We start from the raw sequence: 13665 nt of genomic DNA on the forward strand, positions 1-13665 counted from the left end.
TTAATATGATATTCTGCATGCACAGAGGTTTTGTTTTTTTTACAGAAGCTAGATACTACTGCAACATCAGTGATGCAGCTGCAATATCAAACCGCTTGTACTATTAGGCCTACTAATAACAGGGTCAACTATTTATAACACAGACTGAATATGAGAGACAGACCAGGGCAGATGCCAAGCACACATATAACAGTTACATTTTCTCGAGGACACTTAACAGACATTCCTTGGAAATCACTTTATTTTTCAACTAAAGTGTACAGTTTGATTTGTTACTTCTGCGACGTGACAAAATACAAAATATATAAAATTCCTACTTGCTACTTTTACCTACCAAGCACTTACACATACTACACTATGTATTTCATAAACTAGACAGAGCTTTAAAAGTACATGACAAAAAGTGAAGGAAAATATCAAAGGTATCAGCTGCTGAGTTAAACATTACGGCAAAGTAGTTCTAGCTGATAATCAACACTTTCATTTAAACAATATTTTTAAAATTTCAAATTTTAAAAAGGAGCACTCATACTCATGTACCCAAGAGACAAAGACATCATTTTTTTTTTATTGTGAACACTAGAAGAACTAAATCCTCAAGTGACTTTCTTCTTCCAAATGGTCAAAGTTCTGATTAAGATTTCTCCTTAAGAAGCCATGCTTTCTGTCAAGAGGAATCAAAAAACAGAGATATACAGTCGTAAACATTTATGCGAGATATACAACACTTCATGACGAATCCAAAAGTAGAGACAGTGTCACCTTTTTCTCTGTTCCCTCAGCTTACTTTATTTTGCACCTGCAATAAAAAGACCATAAATGTCAGTTTCTTTTTAAGTGACATGAATCAAAAATCAAACGGAACACTCACCTCTGGCTACCTCTGCGTCAAGACCCACTGGCCTATGAAACAGGAAAAAGACAACAAGAGAGACAAAATTCAAAAGGTGGTCATTTCCTGAAGAGCAGAAAAATAAATAGACATTATATTGTGATATCGGATTATTGACCTAGTTGCATCATTGGAACAGATGCGGTCACGTTATAAAACAATTGTGGCAAAAAGGGTCAGTTGTCTATTGTCAATAGTGTAGCATTGTATCAAGCCCAGATCACACAGAAATTGCGAAAGAAGTTGCGAAATATGGATGGTGCAATCTTTTGATCTAACGCAAAATTCCAGATTGCATGAATTCCTGTTAAAATGACTGGATTACCACGGCTTAGCCTAAATATTTTCATAGAACAAAATGCATTACAGTTTTCTTTGCCACTTACTTTGACTTGTTCCCTTTGCAGCGGCATTTCCGACCTATTGGAAACAAGCCAGAAGTATGATCAAAACAATTGGTGGTTTATTATAATATACAAGAGAAAAGCATTCACAAATACATGGGCCCGGTTTCACAAACGCGTCTTCGCTTAAACCAAGACTAGGCCTTAGTTAAATTAAGATATTTAAGCAACTTTTACAAAAATGCCTTAGAAGAAAACATTACAGGTGTGCATCTTGACACAGAACAATGACACTGACATATTTCAAGATATTTTCAGCTGAGACAGCTCAAACGTGCATTTTAGTCTGGGACTAGTTTAAGCCTTGTCTGTGAAACTTTTAGAGATTTCCTTTGTTGGTGTAACACATGAAGAAATTAGACATAGGTACACAAAAACCAAGCTACTGTCCTTAAACACCCCTGTTGTGATCAAACTCATGGTCTATATAACATCAGGTCAGCAGGGTCTCTCGTTAGTAATTTATGTGGGCTGGAGGGGGTTTCAGAGTAAGATTGTCAAAGGATAGATTGGCTGCTTGTCTTTGCACTGGTGGAACACCATAAGTCATGGAGTGGTGTTGGGTGTCGTAGAGAGGTTTAAATTTAGAGATTATGAAAGACATGCTGGCCTGCAACCAGTCTACCCTCAGTAACCAATATCTGCCCAAGTGAATACATTCTTAGATGAATATCTACAAAAATATTCCATACATTTTATGGGAAGTACTATACAATGGTATAAACTCTTTCTGAGAACAGTACAAAGTTTGACACTCACTGACAATGAGGAAGATCCCCATCAAGAAGAGGATCACAGCAAAGATCATACCACCGATCCTCAGAGATTCATAATCTGGAAAGAGGATTCAGAAGAACATGTACAAATGCAGAAATTATGCATGTTTTCATTTTATTAGAGTGTTAATAACACATCGTTAAAATGGGAAACATTCCACAATAAGCTTAAAATATATTTAAATGGTTGCATCTGTGGTAAAACAATACACAAATTACAAACAAAACAGCCCTTTTATAGCAGGTTCACATGGAATCTGTAGAATTGAAACTCATTCACAAATTTCTACACCCCACCCATTTGTTTACTATAATAATTTAGCTCATTGGTTAGGCTTTAAACTCCAGATAAGCATCTAGTACTACTGTAGTTTTATATAACAAATTTAAACCTAAAATCAGGTGTAGATTTGACAGATTTTCACTAAAATCAGCACAGAAAATGTGAACGGTTCTGCAGATTCCTTTTGGTCCTGCTAACGAGTGTCAAGGCCAACACAACATGCACAAACAATAATCTACTAAGCATAATGAAAAAAGCCAAAGAATGACTTTCCTGAGACAATCTGGAACCACTAAACTGCCATGTGTACTTAGTTGTTTGCTTTCTAAGTAGGGCTCAGAGTTGTACTTCTAATTATAAACACGACAGATTATTTAGATATATATATATATATATATATAAATAAACACACACTCACCTGCCATTTTATTAGGTACACCTGTTCAGTTGCTTGGTAACATAAATTGCTAATCAGCCAATCACATGGCAGCAACTTAATGCATTTAGGCATCTAGATGTGGTGTAGACGACTTGAAGTTCAAATCGAGCATCAGAATAGGGAAGAAAGAGAATTTAAGTGACTTTGAACGTGGAATGGTTGTTGGTGCCAGACGGGCTGGTCTGAGTATTTCAAAAACTGCTGATCTACTGGGATTTTCACGAACAACCATCTCTAGGGTTTACAGAGAATGGTCCAAAAAAGAGAAAATATCCAGTGAGCGGCAGTTGTGTGGACGAAAATGCCTTGATGTCAGAGGAGAATGGGCAGACTGGTTAGAGATGATAGAAAGGCAACAGTAACTCAAATAACCACTCGTTACAACCAAGGTATGCAGACTACCATCTCTGAACGCACAACACGTCGAACCCTGAAGCAGATGGGCTACAGCAGCAGAAGACTCCTCCTGTCAGCTAAGAACAGCAAACGGAAGCTACAGTTCGCACAGGCTCACCAAAATTGGACAATAGAAGATTGGAAAAACTTTGCCTGGTCTGATGAGTCTTGATTTCTGCTGCGACATTCAGATGGTAGGGTCAGAATTTGGTGTAAAGAACATGAAAGCATGGATCCATCCTGCCTTGTCTCAACGGTTCAGGCTGGTGGTGGTGGTGTAATGGTGTGGGGGATATTTTCTTGGCACACTTTGGGCCCCTTAGTACCAATTGAGCAAACGCTACAGCCTACCTGAGTATTGTTGCCGACCATGTCCATCCCTTTATGACTACAGTGTACTCATCTTCTGATGGCTACTTCCAGCAGGATAATGCAACATGTCACAAAGCTCAGATCATCTCAGACTGGTTTCTTGACAATGAGTTCACTTTACTAAAATGGCCTCCACAGTCACCAGATCTCAATCCAATAGAGCACATTTGGGATGTGGTAGAACGGGAGATTCACATCATGGATGTGCAGCCAACAAATCTGCAGCAACTGTGTAATGCTATCATGTCAACATGGACCAAAATCTCTGAGGAATGTTTCCAACACCTTGTTGAATCTATGCCACGAAGAATTAAGGCAGTTCTGAAGGCAAAAGGGGGTCCAACCCGGTACTAGCAAGGTGTACCTAATAAAGTGGCCAGTGAGTGTATGTGTGTGTGTGTGTATATATATATATATATATATAAAATCCAAATAAGTACAATAAACAAATTGAATAAAAAGTACATTTGGAAAATTCTGGGGTAGATATAAGATTCTAACTTGTGTTTTACAGAAGCTTAGGGGTGAATATTTTCCTTCTATTTTGGAAAACCAGAAGGGGAAACACAAATCTCTGACTTCCCAGATGTTTCCTGAGAAAGGTGATGCACTTTGGCCCTGAAAGCCCTTCTTAACACAACAGCGCTCAGCACACTATGGGAAACATCAGAGTGCAGCTGTAAGCCCCATAATAAAATGACTACGCTCAATACTTTGAAAAACACAAATTCCACTGAGTAATCGCTATGTTTTGCATACTAGCATTTTCCCCCTTTCAGCTTTATGAAGTCAACCAAGAGATTTCCTTAATCCATATAAGTATGTGTACTGCCTAAGCAGCTATAGTCCATCTGTACTCACCATAATGAAATGGCTTGTCGTATTCTGGTGGGAGAAAAAAAAATGAAAATATCTAGAGTCAAAACTCCGTAAAACTGTTTAAAAATAAAATAAATACTGGTAGCAATCAAAATGTAAAATGTTAAGAGAATTTAAGATAATGACAACATTCTAGTGCCAGAACATAATATATTCTTTACATATCTGCAAGCCATTTCTCAAATACAGAATGCTATTGACAAGTTCATACGGTATAGAATGGAATGTACCAAGAGGATAAGAGCTTTCTAATTGGTGACTCCATAAACATTTTTTCACACCCACTGTGAACTAAAAGCTTATAGTGTCAAATATGCTGTTTCAATGCACACCACATTAAACCTGGTCTAGCCTAGCTAAAAACACTGTTAATAAGCCAATAAGACGTTCAGTTAATGTAAAATTAATTCTAAACTAGAAGACACTTACCATGAATTTCATCCATTTGAGAAGCTGAGGGAGAGAAAAAGTGTTACAATTGAAATCGAACCAAACAAAAATGTCAAGTTCATGCCAGCCAAACTATTACAGACAGAGCATTATTAGAATCTGTGTGTAAGTGCTTTCAGAGTGAAGCTAAATTAATTTAATATGTGATTCTTAAACTATTTAATATAGAACTGGCACCTAAGTATTCCAGTGTACTACAATGTTAAATGTAAACTATGGTTGCATACTACATTTCAACAGTTAATGTGTTTGGACAGACACACATACAGCCATAAAAGCTCCAAAAAATGGCAATATGTTCAAAAAGCATGTGCACAAGCATGGAAGTCACAAAAGAAATGCTCACATTGTGGCAGCCAACAGCTTCTTTTCAATATGCCAGATCAACTTGAAATGCATTTTAAAAAGTTCAACTATGAGATTTATATTACACAGAAAGGTTATTTTAGGAACTCATCTCAAAGAATGACACATTAATTCTAATATTTTGACAAGTTCTTTTCAAAGACTTTTTATTAATATTAAACAGACATTTGGCAGGAATGTTACTTTGAGTCACAATTTTATGCCACAAATCTATCAGTGGAATGATAATAGACCTACAATGTTTTTTTTAAAGAGTCTTTTCAGAAGATCTGCTCTCTGTAAACAAGAATGTTGAAGGCACTGCTCCAAATCTCCCATTAAACATTATGAATGGTCTGACTAAGACTTTGGTTATCCATAATGATCACTCGCTCTCTCTCCCTCCATCCCTTTCAAAAACAATGGACAAAGCATTGATGCAAACACTTTAACATTCCTGTGTACAAAAAACATTATTTAATGCTGCTCATGTACATGTTTATGTGGACAGTATATACATGAGAGCACACTGGCCAGTCCGACAGTGCTGGAGCGCTTAAATTGTGTTCTCAAATGTTTGTGTTGGCAACAACACACACACACAAAAGCCTGAGAAAGCAGCAATTCTCACAGAAATCCAACGGATCAGCTAGATGCATGCTACTGCAACTTCTAAAAGTGGACAAATCTCAAAAGAAAACATTAAAAGCAACGATACTTATAATTCCCAAGGTAAAAAAATACTTAAAAGTCTCATCCTGTCAAAACTGCCTCCATATGGAGTAGCAGAACTGCATGTACCCAAGGTTAGGTACAACATGAGCTGCACTGGCACACTTGAAAAAGTCTCAAGCCTCGTGGTGTGAGAGTAGTGTTACTTCATCGGCTTTTCAGAAAAACCCTTCAGGGAAAGGTGTAATCGTAAGCAGAAATGAGACACGGTGGAACCGTTTGAGAAAATTTGCCAAAAACAGCCAAAACCAAAACAGTTCCAGTATTTAAGAAAAGCAGTCAAGTGCAACAGTAGTCAAATTTTATTAAACAAAAACAAACAGAAAAAGCCTTGGTAAATATCACTGTCAGACAGAGGCACAGAAAACTTGAAAATCAGCTTCTTATTTTTTTAATCACTCACATAGCAAAGTGTCTCTAACCCTCTACACACTTACCTGGCATTTCCCTGCCAAAAGCTGATCCTGCATTCATACACATATACCGTTAATCTCTAAAGGAAAGTCTGTGCAGGACAAACACTTTTCATTTTTGTCCTAATTACATTCTGGAGATGATTTCTACTTTATATATTTATAATCAAAAAGAATTATCAGAGTATAGTTGAGAAGGTGGCAATAAAAACAAAAACAACAGCACTCACCCAAAGCTGGAGCGAAGTAGGACAAAAGCACTGCAGCAACACAAAATTCCATCTTGTCTGAAAAAACAAGTGAGTGTGAGACACTGGGCTGTCTTCAATCCCTGCAAAATTCCACACACATACTTCAGTTCTTGTGGGAAGGTTTAGAAAACTGACTAATGAAGTCTCACTTGCCTTATATTACTAACTTGACCATTTAACAGAACTCTTCAACTACTAATTGAAGAACAAGTCCTGGTAGTTGTGGGGGACTTTGTTGGACATCAAGTGCTTCTTTTTGTATTATGTTCAAACAACTTCACAAAATAAAATATATAGGTAATTTAATTGAGCATTTCTGCATCTATGAGCTGGACAAAAATAATCTCTTTCAGTTCCCCAGCATGTTTTTCTCTACTGTTGCTAAGAATGGCAAAAGGGCTCTATTTTTGGAGGATCCCCTCAAAACGGTGGGATAAGGACCCCAAGGGACATGGCTGTGGGGTGTGATATTTCAGATGATATTTGGTAAGCGACTGACAGACATAAGTGAGTGTTTTAGCTGTAACTCTCAAACACATACCATATAACTCCAATCTCAAAACCCATTTCAATTTAGATGCACAGCAATTGATCGCTTGGAAATCGCAGGTGGTCTCTAAATAACATCTTTGATTAAACTCATTAGTGTACAAAAAGACCACAGTAAAGTACAGTTGTTGCACAGATTAGTCACTACAACATTTCTCCACAGGATAAATATTGAGGAGGAGGAGGAGTCTCGCATGCTCTTACAATTCTGGCACTAAAACACAGAAAACCCCCTCTCCCTCATTCAACCCACTTCCGCGAGATTTCAGAAGCTTCTCTCTCACCATTATTACAACTAATCTTCACACTAAAGTAAACCGTTTTATGAGTACGCGATTAAAAACGTGAAACATGGTGTGCAAAACAACTCTCAAGGAGCTGTAATGTGATATGGTCACGTGCTCCAGATGCCGATTTAATCAGGAATGCATTCTTGCAAATGTTACACAAAGAAAGAGCAATCAAGAAAAAAAAAATGCATTCAAGTCTGCACGCCTATAAACTGCACGTGATTATCACCTGTTTTGTTTGTTTGTTTTTGCAAAGATCGATTGGAACAACAGATCTCACTTGCAGAAACCATTTATAAAGAGCCATGTGGTAGTTATGCAATAAATCTTACGTTAACAAGTAACAGCTGATTCAACCAAAAACATAAAAATACATGCAAAGCCTTACCAGCTTGATTACTGCTCAACACCAAAGAATCCGGTTTTAATGAATCCCTAGGGCAAGCCAGAAGCAATCTTTCGACGACTAAGTATGTTATACAAAAATTCTATAGAATTTGTGAAATGTTGATCGAAAAGTCAAATATCTTCTTATACGAGTTGAAAAGGTGTTATTCCTTAAACTGTGAGCTGCACATGTACATGTAAATATTTTCTGATGTTCGAACGCGCGCCTGTGTAGCAGAGCTAGACTCCTCCCCAGTGTTTCTTTATACCCTAGACCTCTGACCCAGAAGGTGGAGGCAGGCAAAGAATAGACCTTTAAAGGAATTTCGATATTCAGGGCGCAGTCTAAGAGAGACGCCTAAATTGATACACGTGTTTTCATGTGGAAAATATGTTATTTATTGGGGCGTTTTCTCATCTCAAAAGGTTGCAAGATATTAAGGAGACATTTAGAACGTTCTTAATGTGTTTATGATTTGGAATATAAGCCTACAGGTGTTTATCAAAAGCTTGCCAATAGCTCTTTAAGAGACATCTTTGAGATGTAGCTATCTACATGTGCAGGCAATATTTGGCGTCAAACATAAACTACCTTTAAAGACTAAACCCCGTTTGAATTCGTAAAATAATAATAAAGTGATACATATAGCCTAGTATTTGTGTTTTCTTTGCGCTTGTGGTTCTGGCTTGTGTAATTAACTTTTGTGGTTACCCCCAACAAAAGCCCCAACTCCCCTTGCAACTGCATTATTTTAATGCGCACTCCTACTGGAGGGACCTCATATATTTAAAAATTATTCTAATTATATTCAGAAGGTAAAAATGAAGATCTCGAGTGGTAGACCTATTGATTTGAAGCCTGGAGACAAATGACGAAGATTGGTGGCTGTTTACAAGCCACTCTGAGATTCCACAAATTCCACAGATAGAGTTTTTGCACAATACCCAGCTTACACAAAAATAAAGGGAGTACTTGAAACTCATTTTTGGGAGTATGGCTTGCATTGCACAACGGATTAGTCTCCTTTTGACTAAATTGATAGTATACGGTAACCTTTCCCCCCCACTGCATTTGTTTCGTCAGCACACTGCTGCTATTGTGTTTTCACTTAACAGATTTGAAGACAGAGAAAAAAAAATAAAAAAGGAGGACCAATGTTTATTTTCTTAAATGTGCAAACCCGTTATACGGTGATGCTCGTGGTGGCGCCATTCAACTACAGCAGGTCTGTGGCAGAATATTGGCAGGAAGTAGGCTACTACACATTTTCAACACTGAGCAAAACACCTGTAGAATTTCTTCCCTTTTTAACGACTGTACAGCCTTGCGAGTAGGGTACAACTTGAGGAGCGTCTCTCTGCAGCCCACAAGATCCAGGGGGCGTGGTTGTATCCAGATCCAACTCCTCCCACCTTACATATACCTAAACCTACCCCATATCCACCCCTAAACCTACCCATCTCCACCTCTAAACCTACCAATCTCCACCCCCTAGATGTGGATCCAACCACGCCCCCTGGATCTTGTGGACTGCAGCGAGTCCTACTTGTACAACTTGGCTACAAGCAGGAAAAAAATAAAAAAAAATTGTTTTACCAAATAATAGCCTAACTATGCAGCTCCAGCCAAACAGTGCAGTGAACTGAAAAGGAATAAATATCCAAAAGGAAAAAAATAGCTAAAAAGTAATTTCAGTAATAACGTTTTAAAGTTTTTAAAACCCTTATATTAATTGTTTACATATTTTTGTTGTATTCGTAATATTGTTTTTTGCTGGCTGAAGTAGTCGTCTTCAACTTCTAGCAGAAACACTGTAAAAAGCTATTTTCTGAAGTTGTAAATAAAACAGATTATATCGATATACTATTTCAGTGTTTCTTCTTTGTAACTGAAATTTGCTAGCAATTTCTTAATTAAAACTGTTTCTACATCCTATTATGTTTCTACAGGTCTGTGGATGATGCAGTCAACATGGGACTGCATGGAACGGGCTCTCAAATGGATAGAGAGTCGGACTTGTAACCCAAAGGTCATGGGTCTCGAGTCTCAGGTCAGGTCAGGTCACGAGTCTCATGTCCAGCAGGGATTGTAGGTGGGCCCTCTCCACCCTCAATACCACAACTGAGGTGCGATCTTTGAGCAAGGCACCGAACCCCCCAACTGCTCCCCGGGCTCCCACTGCTCAGGGTGTGTGTTCTGGCTGTCTGTCTGGTGCGGTCACAACAACCTGGAGCTGAACACACTCAAAACTGGAGATGATAGTGGACTTGCAGGAGAAACCCCCCAGCACTCCCCCCACTCACCATCATGGACAGCACAGTGGCTGCCGTGGAGTCATTCAAGTTCCTGGGAACCACCATCTGCAATTCCAAGGACCTGAAGTGGGACATTCGCATTGACTCCATCATGAAAAAAGGCTCAGCAGAGGTTGTACTTCCTTCGTCAATTGAAAAAGTTCAACCTGCCACAGGCGCATGACAGTTTTACTCAGCTGTTATTGAGTCTGTTCTGTGCTCCTCTATAACTGCCTGGTTTGGGTCAGCCAGCAAATCAGATATAAGACGACTGCAGCGGACAGCAGAAAGCATCATTGGTGTCCACCTGCCCAACCTTCAGGACTTATACTACTCCAGAGTGAAGAAACGGGCAAGTAACATCACCACAGACCCCTCTCACCCCAGACACAACCTTTTCCCCCATGCCATCTCCAGCCTAAACAGCTAACACAGGAATTATTACCTGTGTTCTGGAATTCATTCTCCATCTCTAATTATTGCCTCTCTCAAGTACTATGTAAATACAAATACATATTTTCTATAAAGCTGTATATATAGAGAGTAACTGCACACATCTGTACATAAATCTTGTTCCAGATTCACACACATTATTGTTAAATCTTATTTAAATGTTTCTGTTCTCATGACAGATATGTACGTACGTACAGTCATGTCCAAAAATATCAGCACCCTTGGTAAATATGATCGAAGGCGGCTGTGAAAATTAATCTGCATTGTTAATCCTTTTGATGTTTTATTTAAACAAATTCACAAAAATCTAACCTTTCATTGGACAATAAGAATTTAAAATGGTGAGAAATATTATGAAATAAATGTTTTTCTCAAATACACGTTGGACACAATTATTGGCACCCCTAGAAAATCTTATCTCTGAAGTAATTCCCATTCATATATACAATTTTGAGCACTCCAGGGTGATTATGAACACGAAATTATCCAGCCATGGCTTCCTGTTTCACAGAAATATAAATAGGAGGGAAAAGAAAGCCCAAATTCCCTTAATCATCCATCACAATGAGAAAAACCAAAGAATATATTTCTGATGTGCATCAAAAGATAATTGAGCTTCACAAATTATTGAAGTGGCTTTAAGGAAAGAACTAGAGCAGTGAAAATTCCCATTTCCAGCATCAGGGCAATAATGAAGAATTTCCAATCAACAGAAAGTGTTAACATTCAAGATGGGTTTGGTGAACACAGGGATAAAAAGTACCCCATGTGTACAATAAAATATACTGCTGTATTTTTGATGTTGTGGGCCTATATTTCTGCTGGAGGTCCTGGACATCTTGTCACATGGCATCATGGATTCTATCAAATACCAACAGATAAAAAAAAAAATCAATAAGTGACTGACTCTGTTAGAAATCTTATAATGGGCCATGTTTGGATCTTCCAACCGGACAATAATCCAAACACAAACCTCAAAAACAACAAAAATGGGTCACTGAGCACAAAACCAAGCTTCTGCTATGGCCATTCCAGTCCTCTGACCTGAACCCTGCAGAAAATGAGTGAGATGAACTGAAGAGAAGCAGCACTGTCATGGAGCTGAGAATCTAAAGGGTCTGGAGTGGTTCTGGATGAAGGAATGGTCTCCGATCTCTTGTCAGGTGTTCTCTAAGCTCATCAGGCATTATAGGAGAAAATTTAGAGCTGTTAAACTGGCAAATGGAGGTTTCAAAAAGTACTGAATAAAAGTGTGCCATTAATTGTGGTCAATGTGTATTAAAGAAAACCGTTTCATAATGATATTTCCTCCCATTTTTAAATTCTTATCCAATGAAACGTTGAATTTTAAAAATAAAATATTAAAAGGATTAACAATGCAGATTAATTTTCACAGACTTCTTTGATCATATTTACCAAGTGTGCTGATATTGCATATTATGTATGCATGCATGTACCAAGAGCTTATTAAAAACCACATCAAATTCCCTGTGCGTTCGCTCACACTTAGCGAATAAAGCTGATTCTGATTTGATTTTTATATCGTTTTCACTCCCAATTTTATTTTTCATTAAATACACGTTGGAAAGCTCCTGTAATAGAACAAGTTCCAGACTTCAGTTGTAATTTGTTTCCAGAATGCAGGTGGTCAGCGTCTCGCTCCAGAAATAGGCCGTGACGTCAGAGTGTGAAACAAGCAGGTGTGCCCTTGGCAGATGCTGGGTCATTGTTATAGCAGCCTTTTGTATGCGTCTTTGATAATGTGTCACAGGTGAGACTGCTGGAAATGACTTGCCATCTCATCCCAATGTCAAGGTCCACTGGAGTGAGATGGAGAGCAAAATGACAGCAAATCTATTGGCATTTACAATTTACAAAACTGCTAAGCTATTGCAAAGGGGGAAACCATGTATACAAAAACAGACTATTTCATGATTGCGAATTCAGTAGACACTGGTCAAAACAAAAAAAAACTGAAATATGAAGTAGACATCATACAATGATCTGCAATTATTATGATATGTGACACAACATGTTAAACTCTACTCCAGTCACGCTCTGTCCTGAAGACTGATGTATTGCTTCAGTTTTCAGTTTCAGGGAAAGCAGCAGACTCGAATACATATGTGCAGTGACCAGAAGTAAAAGGGACTTATGTAACCCAACTCTGAGATGCAGAACATCACTGCTCCATGGACAAATTCCCTAAAGACCATTTCAGCTTTCCACACTACTGAGCAGACGGCGATGAATCGTCATTTACATACAAGCCAACAAATATTGTACACAGCTGGTCTTTTCCCAGGGAAAATCTGTTTTGCCACTAAATGACCCATAAATATCTTTTCTTTTTTTTTTTTTTTACTCCCCCACCCCTCACCCACTCCATCCTTTTTAACATTAAGAACTTTCTTTCCTGTATACACTAAAAATGTCAAATAAGTCAAACATATTTACAAGAAATGTCAGAAAATGTTACAAAACCCTATGCTATGGCTGAATTCAAACATCACTGAATAATAATAATAATAATTTGTATTATTATTATTATTATTATAATAAATAATTACAAACAACCAAAAATGACTTCAATTACAATTAAAGTAATAAATACAATAATAGTAATAAAATAAAAACAAATTACATATAAATGCAAATATACATTTATTAAAAGTATAATTTATTATTATTACTATTATTATTAACAATTATAGACAAACAACTACTACAATTAGTTATTTAAGTATTAATAAACAATTATGAAATTATTAATCAATGCATAAATAATAATACTAATAAAATAAAAATTAAGGCTATTAAGAAATTTCATATATTCAAATATACATTTAAACTAAATAATAATAATCTGTATTAATAATATTAACTATAAATAAAACATTATAAAAAATCATTTACATACACTTAATAATAATTGTATTATTATTTTTATATGTGGTTAGCATGCTTGGTATTTAGAGCTCTAGATGGTGTAACACTCAAATGCTCACAGTATTCTTAGAGTCTCTTCTGGGAAATTGCTGCCTGCATCCTTGCAAAAC

The 13665-nt window shown here is 37.3% G+C and overlaps 1 protein-coding gene across 10 annotated transcripts; it reads right to left on the bottom strand.

The window, feature by feature from the left end:
* Positions 1-219: 219 nt before the first annotated feature.
* Positions 220-8148, bottom strand: LOC306878036 (sodium/potassium-transporting ATPase subunit gamma-like). Of its 10 annotated transcripts, none has more exons than XM_079430122.1 (11): positions 7860-8115; positions 6612-6668; positions 6406-6432; positions 5868-5924; positions 4871-4894; positions 4424-4447; positions 2056-2130; positions 1279-1312; positions 872-903; positions 763-799; positions 220-664 (listed from the first exon to the last, which is right to left on the bottom strand). In XM_079430122.1, the coding sequence occupies exons 2-10, from the start codon at positions 6661-6663 to the stop codon at positions 789-791; spliced, it is 336 nt and encodes a 111-aa protein (XP_079286248.1). In that variant the 5' UTR covers positions 6664-6668; positions 7860-8115; the 3' UTR covers positions 220-664; positions 763-788. The 10 variants fall into 10 exon arrangements, with proteins under 10 accessions (XP_079286248.1, XP_079286250.1, XP_079286252.1 ...); XM_079430124.1 differs by having other exon boundaries at positions 6612-6712; positions 7860-8094; XM_079430126.1 differs by lacking the exon at positions 5868-5924 and having other exon boundaries at positions 7860-8094.
* Between the last annotated feature and the right edge of the window lie 5517 nt (positions 8149-13665).

This window comes from Barbus barbus (genome assembly GCF_936440315.1).
Source record: "Barbus barbus genome assembly, chromosome: 12".
NCBI classification, from domain to species: domain Eukaryota; kingdom Metazoa; phylum Chordata; class Actinopteri; order Cypriniformes; family Cyprinidae; genus Barbus; species Barbus barbus.